Here is a 13,327-nt window from a genome sequence, read left to right as displayed (position 1 = left end):
TGGCCCGTCAGCCATCAGAGACCAGGGGCCGCAGCTGCCCCTCCAGCAGGGCTATGGTGAGCATGAGGCTGCCTCCCAGCAGCAGCCCCAGCCCCTGCAGGAGCACTTCCAGGGGAGGGAGAGGCTCGGGAGGACGCAGCAGGGATGGCAGCTGAAAGAAAAGGAAAACATCAGGGTCCTGCCTTACGTGTCCCCGAAACATGAGGGGGTGTCAGGAAGTAGCAGCCCCCACCCCAGCTCTTCCAGGCCCTGGTCTCTCAGACTCTGCAGGCCTGTGGTCTGCACCCTGTTCCATGTGGCCCTCTCCTCTCCCTCTCCCCCCTCCCCCGTTCCTCTGCACTACCCCACACCTCACCATGTCCACCAGGGCGACATAGAGGAAGACCCCAGCCGTCACCCCAAACACCAAGGGAGTGAGGGGGACGGGGCCCAAACTGAGCCCCACCCCCAGGGCTGCACCCGCTAGTCCCAGAGCTCCAGACACTAGGCTCAGCAGCAGCAACCGCCGAAAGGGCAGCCCTGCCCGGAGCAGCATTGCAAAGTCACCTATTAGGAAGAGAGGACAGGGTAGGAGGGAATAAGCCAGGGCTGCCCCTCACCAATGTCACCCGCCAACTTCCACGTTCCACCCCAACCCCACCCTGCCATTCCTACCCAGTTCGTGAGGCAACTCATGGCAGAACACTGCTAGGGTGGTGCTGAGGCCGCTGGAGAAGCCGTCAGAGAAGGCAGCACCTGGGGTTGCAGAACGAGGTGGGCAGTATGGAAGAAAGCGCTCCGCAGGGGCAGGGCCTACATTCCCTCTGCGGTCCTCTCATCTTCCCCTTCCTGGGGCCCTCTCCTACCCCCTCCCCCCGCACCCCGCCAGTAACTTGGTGCCCTGACTGCCTCTGTCCCCTCCGGTCATACCTATGGCCAGCCCATCAGTGAGGTTGTGCAGACCATCTCCCAGGAGGACCATCCATGTTATACTGGTGTCACTGCTACCCCAGAGCCCGTGACTGTGGCCTTGGTGCCCGGGAGGGGCTGGGGCTGGCGGGGGGTGGCTGTCCGGCTCCCTGCAGCCCTGAGCCCCTAGCTCTGCAGGAAGGAGGACAAGGAGAGTGTTAGTGGCTGAACATGAGAGTGGGAGCCTCGTCTTCATTTTCTCCTCCTGTTACCTGGAGCTGCCGGTAGGGGCTGAAGTGCCATCCCACTGCTGTCCTCTGGGTCCAGGTCTGGTGTTCTGAGATCCTCCCTTTTTCGCCTGCAGCATCTCTGAAATAGGAGGGTATCCCTCCTGGTGGAGGAGGCAGCAGAGCTGGGGGCTAAGGAGAGGCCAGGCTACCGGCTGGGAAATGAACACCTGGTTCTGTTTTTGGCACTTGGGGATTTTTTTTTGGCCTCTACTCTCTTCCCAGTTTGGCATCTCCCTGCTGTTGCCTTGAACTCAGGAGAGGAAGCTATTGGGCCAGACAGAGTCCTGAGCCTGTGCTGAGGGAGCCCGCCCATTCCGTTAGCAGTCAGGGCCTGCAGTCAGGCAAATGGCAAAGCCAGGAGCACACTCAGCCCCTCACCTTCTGGTTCATGTGGCCAGTTCTTGGCTGGGACTCTGATCTCAGTAGGAGGAGGGAAAAAGAGTCTCACTCACTGGCCTGAGCCCTCGGCGCCGCAAAATCCCTAGCATGTTCTCCAGCAAGAAGAGCAGAAAGAGACCGCCAAGTACCGACAGCCCAGGACCCAGGTCTTCCTCTGGTCGCCCACTAGGTCCGGAGTGATGCCCTCCTTGTGCCTGACAGAGAGGAGGTCAGGGCAGACCCCAGAAACCCCTGCACCCGGCACCATCCCCTCCCGGGGTATGAGGTGGCAGCCTTCACTCCCATTCTACCAGAAGGCAGCTGTGGGCTGATGGGGAGGGATGTCCTGTGACTGGGAACACCTGGATATGAGGGGCCGTCCGCCAATGGGGGCAGGGGAATAAGGAAGGGGATCCACGTACATGTGGCAGCAGGTGTAGCAGCGCATCCCCACAAAGGGTGCCCACGGCCAGGGCCCCCAGGAAGCCCAGCAGGGGCCGCAACAGACGAGATCCCAGGAGGCGAAGCAGCAGCAGTGAGAGGGGTGTGGGGAGGCTGAGCAGCAGGACCGCCAGGGCGCTGTGAGCCAGGGCTGGAAAATCAATCGGGGGACGGGGGCTAAGAGGCAAAGATACACTGCAAGGGGAGGCAGTGCCCCGATGAACCCCTCCTTGGCATGGAACCCACTCCCTACCAGGATTGAGGGTGCCCCCCGCCACCCACTCTCACTCACTGACCAGATAGTAGATCCCCTGGTGGGGTTGGAACGGGGGCCTGGATGCAGACACGGCTGTCGATCTGGTAAAGCAGGGCTGGGCATAGCAGAGCAAACTGCCGCGGAGTCAGCGGAGCAGCGGGGCTCAGGCCAAAGTTGACCAGCAGCTGGGAGCCGTTCAGACACTAGGGGAGTGGAGTTGGGAGTCACATTCAACGGTTACTCCGGTTACTCCGGTTACTCCGATCTGCCCTTCCACCACCTGGACTCCTGGGTCTCTCCCAGGCCCCCCCCCTCCCCGTGCATCAGGGAGGGACTGGGGGACTGGGACAGGTACTCAGTATGTGTTAATTAGTGAATATTCAAATAGTCAATCCGATGTGAATATTCAATTCAGCACAGATTGGCTGCTAGTGAACAGTGCCACCATTTTCCTCCCTCCCGAGCACCTGATGATTTCACTGATTTAATCATGGAGTTGGTTGGACAACTAGAATTCTCCAGTCCAGATTCTTAGACAGAAAAAAACCTGTAAAGCCATCAAACCTTCCTCTCAGCAGCCCTGTCACCTGTTTACCCAGCCTTGGCTTGAGTGCTTCCTCTATGGGTGCTCACCCTCGCCAGGCCTGCCTCAGGTTAGCTCTGGCTGCCCTCTGGTGTATGTGGAACAAGTTCTCTGTCTTTTCTGGGGGAAGACAGCTGTCAGCTCTCTGCAGGTCTCCTCTCCAGATAGCCGGCCCCACAGCCCACCCTGGGCTGCTTCTCTGGTTTCTCAAGCGTGACACCGAAGCTGGGATCGCATACCCTAAGCCCACATCTGGGTTGCCCTGGCCAGTGTAGCTCAGTTGTTAGAGAGTCAGCCCTGAAACCAAAGGGTCTTGGGTTTGATTCCCAGCCCAGATGGGGGGCATGTGGGAAGCAACCAATCGATGTGTCTCTCACATCGGTGGATGTTTCTTTCTCCCACCCCTCTCCCTCCCACTCTCTCTAAAAATCAATGGAAAATATCCTTGAGTGAGGATTAACAACAATAAAAAAGACCACATCTGGATTTTTAAAAAAGGAACTGTATTAAATTACTGACTGGTTATCCCTGACTGGGTAGCTAGTTGTTTAGAGTGTCATCCCAATACACCAAGGTTGTAGGTTCGATCCCCAGTCAGAGCACATGCAAGAATCAACCAATGAGTGCATTAAATAGGTGAAACAGGGTGGAGGTGGGTGAGTGGAGGTGGAAGAGGGCATTGAGGGGATAAATGATGATGAAAAAAAAAAGTGGAACAACAAATCGATGTTTCTAAAATCACTAAATAAAAATTTTTTTTAAAGTTACTGACTCTTTAAATATTTCATGCCATCTAAATCCCATGGCTCCTTCCCCTTCTCCAGGGATCATCAGACTCACATCCTCATTCCGATGGTCAGCCAGCGAATGGTCCAGCAACAGAAGCCTGTGAAACAGGTCCAGGCCCGAGGGGGCTGGCCCATGGGGTGGGTGGGGGGCCTTTGGCTCCTCAAGGTCACCCCACCCTGAGGGACCCAGAGGCAGCTCTGACCAGACATCCACATTCAATTTGGGGTCCTGAGGCCTAGATGGATGGGATAGAAAGTCAGATGGCCAGCCCTGGCCGGTTCGGCTCAGTGGTTAGGGGTCAGCCTGGGACGGAAGGGGATGGCTCGGGTTCGATTCCTGGTCAAGGGTATGTATCTGGGTTGCAGGCTTTGATCCCCGGCCTGGTCGGGGCACGTGCGAGAGGCAACCCATCGATGTGTCTCTCACATCGATGTTTCTCTTTCCCTCCCTTCCACTCTCTCTAAAAACCAATGAAAAAAATATCCTCGGGTGAGGATTTAAAGAAAAAAGCAAGTCAGATGCCCATGTTCTCTGAGAAGTCCCACTTGAGAGGCTACCAGGGAGCTTAGAGGAAGAGGGAAGACCAGGCACTGGCTGGAGTTCCTGGGATCCGGAAACCATAAAATGTCAGTCCTGGGAGGATCTGAGAATTGTCAGCTTATAGGAATATGGGGCATGGGTGTGAGAGGAAATAGGAGTCAGGGAACAGCCAAAAATGCTACAGATTGGGAGTCAAGTCAGCCTGGAGATATTGAGCTTTGGGACTAAAAGTAAGGAATCGAAGGGCACAGGGATTTGGAAAAGGAGAGAATGAGAAGGCAATAGAGGCAAAAGAAGCCTTGAAGGGGATACAAGGAGTCAGTTTTTGAACAATCTGTAATCTCAGAAACCTTACTTTAGGAACCAGAAGTAGACAACAGGAGAGGGATCTGAGCCCTAAAAAGAGCTGGGATGTGGGATTGGGGGCTGGGGCGAAGGGTTAGTACCTGTGTGTGGCGTTGTCTCTTGCTGGGGGTGCAGGCCGGCCAGCTGGAGGCCCATGCTGTCCCAGGCGCAGCCCCTGAACTTGGCCTAGCCCCAGGCTGTGGAGAAGCCTGGCCAGGCCCCCTGCAGTCAGCGTGCCGTTCTCCCCGTACAGGTCAAACAGCTGGGCCAGGTAATGGTTCTGCTCCAGCTCAGCAGGGCCCAGGTTGGGGGCTGAACCCCCTCCCCAGCTCAAGGCCGCACACACACAGAGGCCAGCCAGCAGGTGACTGGTCGGGCGCCCCATTGTTGGGAGGAACTGGTAAGAGGCTCTGGCTCTAGCTTCTATTCCCCCCGGAACATCCTGAGGACTGAGCCCTGGAAGAACAAGGAGGAAGGGTCAGTGCCCCTGCCCTGCTGCTCAGCTCAGGGCCAGAGGGGACCCCTCACTCCACATTAAATTCAGCAATTCAGCAGCAGCCCCCTCTAGCCTCCCTCCTCCCTCCCATGGCCTCCAGCTGGAGCAGCCTCTCCTCTCCTTTGCCAGTTCCTAGAACACCTTCTTTGACTCAGTGCTCGCCTCACCTGACCCAGAGCTGACAGCCTATTCCGTCCCCTAAACCCTCCCCCACCTCTGTCTCCCCCGCCAACCCCCAGAACCTCACCTCCACTGGCAGAAGAACCTGGTCACCTTCGGTCGCGGTTCCTGGGTCGGGGAGGGGAGCCGGAGGGGCTCAGCCTCCAGGCTCCCAGGTGGAATGGAGGCCACGTCAGATGGAAGGCTGGGATGGACAAGCCCCCCCCTTAGCCCACCTGCCTCGGGGCGGGGCCAGGGGTGGGGCAAGTGTGGGAAGGCTCACATGGTAGAGGAGTTAATGGTTCACTGGTCTCTTGGATGGGGTCAAAGGTCAGTCTCTGCTAGGGCCCCCAGTAGGGCGGGGCCACCCTCTGCCCCTGGAAAAGCCACATGGCTAAGGAGAATCTAGGCCTGGCCTTTTCTTCTAAGTACTCTACCCTCTAACCCAGTTGGTACTGTCTTAGCCTTTCCCTGCATACACTCTCGCCCCCCACCCTGCATCCAGCACTGGACTTCACTCATCGCCACCCCATCCCCACCCCATCCCCACGTTCCCGGGGAAGCTGGACCCAGCTGTTCCCAAACTGGAGAGTTGGGCGAAGAAGCAGATTAAGTGGCAACCCACGTGCATAGGAAAGGCATTGTTTTTGGGAGTTCCCCACCCCAGAGAGTAAGAGCCCGAGCTCTGGGAATCAATGACCAAGCGGGAAGCTCTGTGGGGAGGAGGGAAGGAGTGTCTCGGCTCCCGCTGATGTCTGACCTGGCTCAGAATCGGGGGAGCAGCCTGACTGGGGTGAGTGGTCCAAGGGGTTGAGGCTGGGATTACCTGATAGCAGGAGACAGAAAGGACGCCCAGAGGAAGGGGGACACAGCCGTCTAGGTTCCAGCTGTGAGGGGGGTAGACAGGCAGGCGGGCAAGGGTCACCTGTAGGGAGGGGGTAGGGGAGGGACACTACCTTAAAGGGGCAGGCCTGCTTTGCCTGGGCCTCCTTGCCGGTAACCTGTCTCCCCTCTCCACCTCCGAGGGCATTTCCCAAATGCCCAGCTGCTAACCTTGTCATTTCCCCACAAAAAGCAAAGGAGTCCAGTACAGAGTAGTAACATTTATTGGGAAGAAGGGATTCAATTAGATTTCCACATCACACACGTACAAGAAACAGACCATAACGCATTTCTGAAGAGGAAGGAGGGCAGGCAGGGACCCTAATCCCAGGGCACAGGCAGCTTCAGCTGGGTAAAGGGGTGAGCACGGGTGTAGGGTGGATAAGGCCGCTTCTCACCACCCCTTTAGCGAAGTTTAGTGGCTAAAATACTGCTACCTATCCCTTCCCACCCCCAAGCCAGCAGCCCAGGAGAGGCTGTGTTCTCTAGCAGACACTTGGGGTGCGGTCAGCGGTGGGGAGGGAGGAAGCATGTCTTGCTATCTCTTGCTGCTTCTCCGGGTTTCTTTGCCGTTACTGACAGGGTTGTTGGAGGGGCCAGGAGGGCCGGCAGGTGTGTGGTTGGGTTGGCTTCGGGTGATCCGGGTGCTGGGCGGGTGGGAAGGGGCGTGAGGGGGGTGCGGGCCACCGCCAGGACCTGGGGGGGCACTCAGTCCATTCCCGTTCTGGCTCTCAGAGGCTGGTTGTGGGAGAAGGGGAAGAAACACAGAAATTAGAGAACTAAGGTGGGAGAGGGTGCGTCCCCAGGGCGTCCTCCCATCCCCCAGAGAACCGCACAGTATTTCATCAGCACAGCTGCACATTAACGTCAACTGACCAAGTGCAAAGAATGTGGGTTGTATGACTGGAGCCCCAGGAAAGACTCTGTCAGTTTAGAAGTTGCTACATGAACTCTAGTATGGTATTTTTCTCTTTGATTCATCTTGTATCATTGGGAGTCAGACCTAGAATTAGCTATTTAGTTCTAGGCTCAAGGACCTCTGACAAAATGCCCCTGTACCAAAAGTGACTGTGAAACTGGAAAAGCATGGGAAGGGGAAGGGCCTGAAGTTTCTGTGTTATAAGAAGGATCTTTAAGGAAAAAAACACAACACAATAAACCCACACTCTCCCCACAGAGCCACCCAATCGAATCTTCTTTGAATCTTCTTATCGAGTGTCCTTTACTAAGCTCCAAGGCCCTTCTTTGCCTCTGTAACTTGTTTCTTCACTCTTTTCTTCTACAGCTCACTTCTACCGCTGTAACTTTCTAAATAAACTTTCGTGTGTGTGTGTGTGTGTGTGTGTGTGTGTGTGTGTTAAAAAGGCCTGGTGTGTATCACAATGACACATGTGCATTTTGGAAAATACAGATGAGAATAAGGAAAAAAATTATTACACATTCTGTCACCCCATCCCTCTTCACTAATAAATAACGTGTGTGTGTGTGTGTGTGTGTGTGTGTGATTACAGCAGGTGTGTGAGATGACTCCCTGGTGCTCCCACAGCTGTGCATATCACTATTCTTGCACTCATGGTGTATTATAATCATCGTCTGTGTGACTATCTTTTTTTTCAAAATATATATATATATTTTTAAATACATTTTATTGATTTTTCCAAGAGTGGAAGGAGAGGGATAGAGAGTTAGAAACATCGATCAGCTGCCTCCTGCACACCTCCTACTGGGGATGTGTCCGCAACCACGGTACATGCCCTTGGCCGGAATCGAACCTGGGACCTTTCAGTCCACAGGCCGACGCTCTATCCCAGGGGGTCCTCAAACTACGGCCTGCGGGCCACATGCAAATACAAATATTGTATTTGTTCCCGTTTTGTTTTTTTTACTTCAAAGTAAGATATGTGCAGTGTGCATAGGAATTTGTTCATAGTTTTTTTTAAACTATAGTCTGGCCCTCCAACGGTCTGAGGGACAGTGAACTGGCCCCCTGTTTTAAAAGTTTGAGGACCCCTGCTCTATCCACTGAGCCAAACCAGTTAGGGCTCAAAATATATTTTTATTGATTTCAGAGAAGAAGGAAGAGGAAGAGAGAGATAGAAACATCAGTGGTGAGAGAGAATCATTGATTGGTTGCCTCCTGCATGCCCCCTACTGGGGATTGAGCTCACAACCCAGGCATGTGCCCTGACTGGGAATTGAACCGTGATCTCCTGGTTCATAGGTTGACGCTCAACCACTGAGCCACTCTGGCAGCCATCTCCTTCATAGACTACAAGCTCCTAAAGGCAGGTGCTGTTTTATTTATTCCTTGGCATCCCTTATCTATAAAAGTTTGTTAAATGAAGGCAGATGTCTGCCTCTCACGTACTAGGGCACTGTGAACGCTAATGGGGTAGAAGTTATAGGCCAGTGCTTCTCAGACCACATTCCTGTTGAACCCTACTCTACCAGACTAAGATATCTGCAGCCAGAACTGAAAAAATAATGCCCTTTCCTCGATTCACAGAAAAAATTTGGAATGTGGAGAGTGTATAGAAAGTCAAAGGTAAGTTTTAATGCCAGATGTGTTTTTTAAGCCTTTTGTATCTACTGGCAGAGGACAAAGTGGATAAACATCTGGCCAAGAATGCCAGGGTAAACGGGCTTAAATGTACCATCACTAAAATGGAGACCTGGAAATATGTAATAGTCACATTTTCAGTTAAAAACATGGGTGTTAACCCCCCCCCCCCAATGTTAATTTTTGTGGTGGAATTAAATGTTGCTATTTCATAGTGTTTCTAAAAAAACACATGACTCCTGGTGGTTCTGACACAAACCATTCTGAAAAACCATGGTAACTGGGGATGCAGACACAAACGGGAAGGGCTGAGGCAGCCTGAAGCCAGTGTCACAGGGAGAAACCTAAGGCATGGATAGGAGGCAAGATAGAGCCACACGCTCAGGGAGCAGGAGGGTCAGCTGAGAGATGATCCAGAAGGAGAAAAGAGCAGTAAAAACCAGGTTCCTGAGGAGAAACCACCACCAGACGAAGGAGGTGTGCTTGTGTGTTTGGGGATGATTGTAATGAAACGCTGATGATGAGCAGTAAGGTCCCAATTCCTCAAGAGACCAAAAAGCAGGGGCTTGAAGTACATGAGGTGGAAGAATCATCATCCCAAAGCTGAGAGGGGCAGCGGGGCCATTGGTTCCAAAAGCTGTGCAGAGTGCTCTACGATGAGTCACACAAGAAACGCTGTGTATTAGAACTGGGTAACAATCACAACGAGCAAGAGAAAAGGGCAGGTTCTGCCAAAAGAGAAGCGCAGAAAGACAAGCTAGAATGAAGGAGGACAGTCTTTGTGGACAAACTGTTCTCATGTTTGCCTTTGAGTGGTAGTTGGCAACAGGGTGCCAAGAGCTCTACCATAGAAACAGGTCCCCAACCAGATCTTTTCACCACAGGGATTTGCAAAAGAACTGGGAGAAGAATTGGGTGCAAGGGGGGAGGGGGGTACACAGAGAAGAGAGATCTGGGAAAGGGATAAGGCTGGTCACCTCTCCAGGCTGGGGAGAGGAGGGGAACTAGGTGGACCCGTGTATGGAAGGAAACAGGTTTACCTGGAGAAACAGCAGGGGGTCCAGTGGTAGGCTGGGGAGCTGCAGGGCTGCTGTCGTTCTGCACCTGAAGGTACAAATTAAACTCAGACCTTTCTTCCTACCATGCTTCTCCGCCTGCCCTGCCCGCCCCCACATCATGGCCATGGGACTCACCGTCTTGTTGGGTGCTTGCTGAGCACTGTACTCTGGGTTTGGCTCACTGAAGTTAGGAACCTCAGAATAAACCATACAGAATCTGCAAGGAGAGAAAGTGGCCAAAGCTTCAGACCCATCCTCTGGGCCAGTGCTAGAGGCCTCCAGTATAGGACATGGACTGCACACCCTCATGCTGCCTTCTTGCAAACCTTAAATTTCCCATCTCGGCCTGCTGCTTCTACATCCCAAAACCCAAGAGCACTTACTCTCCAATCTTCTGAAGATCACCCCCACGACCAGTGTACAATGTCAGACAACCTTTGAACACTGAAGCGTACCTGTGGGGGCACAAAATGCAGGATTCAGAGTACTCAGAAGAGTTACAGGGACCGTTAAACCCGCCCCCCTTGACTGCTACTGCCCTGGGATAGCCAGTAGGCACCAGCTGGCTTACCCTTTGGTGAGCCGGATAATGTCCCCAGGCTGGATCAGGTTGCCCACGTCGTCCCAGACGGAGATATTGATGCTGCCCGTTTTGTCTGCCACTTTGCAGGTCCGAACTTCGTGACCGTCCTTTGTCTTGGTCACTCGGCCTGGAGGGAACAGATAAACAGAGTGGGGAGTGGTCAGAAGGATGAGATCTAGATATATTGACATATTGGTGGGGGTGAGGGAAAAGTACAAGCAGGGCAAAGCTAAATCTCTGGGGCAGGCTGGGGAGGGGAGTGGAGGAGCCGGCGCCGAGGCGAGGGTGCTGAGCGGAAAGCGGCCCCTGAGACACTGGAGGCTTGGATCTGGCAAGAGTTTGCATGTACCCTACATTTCAGGGCAACTCCCTGGGCTGGGGTCTAGGAGAGCGACTGGGCGTGAGCCATGTTTTGGGGTGCACCGTGCCACGCCGGGAGCAAATTAAGAACGGAGGTGATGTTCTTCCCTTTCTGCCCCCCAACCCTGAGAAGCCCCACAGGGGGTCCCCGGCCCCAGCATAGCCACCTGTCTCCAGCACAATGAAGATGAGGTTCAGATTCTTGAGCCCGGGCTTGATATCCTTCACGAAGGTCTCCGTCGTCATGCTGCCTGAGCCTCGGAACCCCACTGGAAGGAGGAAAAGGGGATGAAGGCTCATCGCCCGGAGCCTTCGCCCCCATGCTCCACTGCCCAAGGTCCACCTACCACACTCGCCTGGGGTCAGGCAGCCTCAAACCCTCTCGCTCTTCTGAAAGGTTAGAAATGAACTTTCCCGGGGGCCTCCAACTTCAAGATCAGGTTTGGGGGGGATCTCTGAATAGGCGGCTTGGGGGCTGGAATGCCCCTTCCCGGGATGCTCTTTCAGTCTCAAGCCCCGAGGTGTGGGAACCGACGGAGCGGAGGTGAGGGAAGCCGGTGCAGGGCCAGGGAATAGAATCTTAGTTTCTAAACCTTCCCGAACCCGCACCCGCACCACTCGGGGCTCGGTCCCTCCCCTCCCCCACCCTCCCCCACCACCCACCCAGGCCGACGGCGGTGTATGCTGCTGAGCCGCCCGCAGGGGGAGCCACCGGCCCCCGCGGCCGCCGGATGCAGCTCAATGGAACGCGGGAGCGCGGGCATTCCCGGAAGTGTCCCCTGGCCTGCTCCGACCAATGAGCGCCGCTCTGGCGCGCCCCACGCCCCGCCACTGGCCCCCGCCCAGCCAATCGGGACTCCAGATTCACGCGCCGGGAAGGGGGCGTATTCCAGGTATTAAAGGAGCCTGGGAACGGACGGGCTCCGCAGGGAGAAAAGTAGGCCACCAGGGGGCTCCCAGGGTTCCGGTTTTCCTTGACCGGGAGACTACGCTTAGGGGCTAAGGTTTTGTTTCTCTCCTAGACGTGACACGGTGGAAAAAGTAGCTAGGGTTGTGGAATGCAGCGGACAAAAGATTGAAACCTGACTCTGCGCTTCACTTCTTTTTCTGACAATTATTAAATATGCAACTCTATTTTGCAGAAGAGCAAACGGAAATTATATAAAAAGCAGTGCCTAGCCCTAACCGGTGTGGCTCAGTGAATAGAGCATCGGCCTGCGGACTGAAAGGTCCCAGGTTGGATTCCAGTCAAGGGCATGTACCTTGGTTGCGGGCACATCCCCGGTAGGAGGTGTGCGGGAGGCAGCTAATCGATGTTTCTCTCTCATAGATGTTTCTAACTCTATCCCTCTCCCTACCTCTCTGTAAAAACAAATCAATAAAATATATTTTAAAAAAACAAGTACTGAATAATGGTTATATATATAAAAAAAAGCAGTGCCTAGCACACGGCAGGCAGTTTCCTCCTCTTCTCCCACTGCTTTAGCTCTCATCTTTAATCTTGATTTGGGGTCCTTCCTTTTTAATGGACTTGGTCAGGGTCTCTGGGAAAAGTGGCATTCACACCACAGACAACAGGTAGATGCACCACCTGGAAAGAAATGGGACCTCAGGCAGAGAGCACATTTTGCATTAGGTTCTCTCACAGTTTGAAAGGCACTTGTTCCTAATGCCATCGCACTCACCTCAGAGTCCCCAGTGACTGCAAAGAGGAGGCCCAAACCTTTAGTTTCCTTTGGGACTTATTAGATAATCAACAAAACGTAGTTAGCTCAGTAATGTGTATAAACCGATGACATAGAGTCGTGGCTAGGTAGCTCAGTTGGTTAGGGCATTGACTTGACAAGCCAAGGATGCCAGCTCAAGCCCAAGTCAGGGCACAAACAAGAAGCAACCCATGAATGCATAAATAAGTGGAACAAATGGATGTTTCTCAAAAAAAAAAAAAAGAATTTTAAAAGTAAACCAGTTACAAAGGCACATACGTGCATTACCATTTGCTTAGCGAACATCCAAAACAAATACTGTTCAATATCAGATCAGCCTAAGAGTGCATGTAATTGTAATGCCGTCGCTTGCTTCATTAACCCCTCACTTTCTTGGCTTTAGGCTCCGCCTTGACTTTTCTCGGAGCGGATTCTCTCCCGCCCACCTCCCGACCTTGGTGTTGTGTCCTAAGGAAATCAAACTACAAGCCAGGGAGAGGGGCATTTAATCTCCCTTCTCTCCCCTGAGGTGTTTCAGGACATTCTACTCGTGCTCAGAGAGCCGACGTGGATGTGGCAGGAGGGCGGCCGGGCGAGAGGCGGGCAACCCGTTGGACATCCTAGATCAAAGCTCTGCGGTCAGACACTCCCACCCCCACCCCCTGCTCGCCCTGTGGACACAGGATCTACTCCCATGACTATGAGTCACAGAGTCGGCAGCCTCTGGGAGGCCGATCCCGGCTCTGGAAACCGGGGGGGCCGGCGGATGGCAGCGCGCACCGCAGGCCAGCCAACTTGAGGCCAGGGCTTTCGGACACGGGACACGGGACACGCGCCCCCTCCCGAGCGAAGTCTCGCCCTTCAGCGCCGCCGGCCTCGGGACCGCCCCTGATGGTCCCCCTGGGAAGTACATAGCATTCCCCTCCCCAATGGCCATCCAGTCCTCGCAGGGACTGTAAAGACTTCCGGTCTGGAGCCCAGGCCTGGCGAGCCTTCCTTCCTCTTCGTTGGCC

At 54.3% G+C, this 13,327-nt stretch overlaps 2 protein-coding genes across 6 annotated transcripts; both read right to left on the bottom strand.

The window, feature by feature from the left end:
- Positions 1 to 7: 7 nt before the first annotated feature.
- SLC39A5 (solute carrier family 39 member 5) lies at positions 8 to 6,090 on the bottom strand. 3 transcript variants are annotated; one of them, XM_059683250.1, is made up of 11 exons: positions 5,992 to 6,089; positions 4,612 to 4,966; positions 3,677 to 3,860; positions 2,294 to 2,456; positions 1,979 to 2,148; positions 1,631 to 1,771; positions 1,161 to 1,257; positions 910 to 1,080; positions 655 to 735; positions 356 to 546; positions 8 to 151 (listed from the first exon to the last, which is right to left on the bottom strand). In XM_059683250.1, exons 2-11 carry the CDS (start codon positions 4,893 to 4,895, stop codon positions 8 to 10), a joined length of 1,626 nt encoding a protein of 541 aa, XP_059539233.1. In that variant the 5' UTR covers positions 4,896 to 4,966; positions 5,992 to 6,089. The 3 variants fall into 3 exon arrangements, with proteins under 3 accessions (XP_059539233.1, XP_059539234.1, XP_059539235.1); XM_059683251.1 differs by lacking the exon at positions 5,992 to 6,089 and adding an exon at positions 5,254 to 5,290; XM_059683252.1 differs by lacking the exon at positions 1,631 to 1,771 and having other exon boundaries at positions 5,992 to 6,090.
- Positions 6,091 to 6,255: 165 nt separating this feature from the next.
- On the bottom strand, positions 6,256 to 11,405 carry NABP2 (nucleic acid binding protein 2). 3 transcript variants are annotated; one of them, XM_059683255.1, is made up of 7 exons: positions 11,272 to 11,405; positions 10,776 to 10,877; positions 10,237 to 10,375; positions 10,049 to 10,120; positions 9,801 to 9,882; positions 9,648 to 9,711; positions 6,256 to 6,785 (listed from the first exon to the last, which is right to left on the bottom strand). In XM_059683255.1, exons 2-7 carry the CDS (start codon positions 10,852 to 10,854, stop codon positions 6,586 to 6,588), a joined length of 636 nt encoding a protein of 211 aa, XP_059539238.1. In that variant the 5' UTR covers positions 10,855 to 10,877; positions 11,272 to 11,405; the 3' UTR covers positions 6,256 to 6,585. The 3 variants fall into 3 exon arrangements, with proteins under 3 accessions (XP_059539238.1, XP_059539237.1, XP_059539236.1); XM_059683254.1 differs by lacking the exon at positions 11,272 to 11,405 and adding an exon at positions 10,965 to 11,255; XM_059683253.1 differs by lacking the exon at positions 11,272 to 11,405 and adding an exon at positions 10,956 to 11,254.
- Between the last annotated feature and the right edge of the window lie 1,922 nt (positions 11,406 to 13,327).

Source organism: Myotis daubentonii, chromosome 2 (genome assembly GCF_963259705.1).
Source record: "Myotis daubentonii chromosome 2, mMyoDau2.1, whole genome shotgun sequence".
In the NCBI taxonomy this organism is placed as follows: domain Eukaryota; kingdom Metazoa; phylum Chordata; class Mammalia; order Chiroptera; family Vespertilionidae; genus Myotis; species Myotis daubentonii.
The sequence above is the reverse complement of the archived record's forward strand: the minus strand, read 5'-3'. Positions and strand labels throughout refer to the sequence as shown.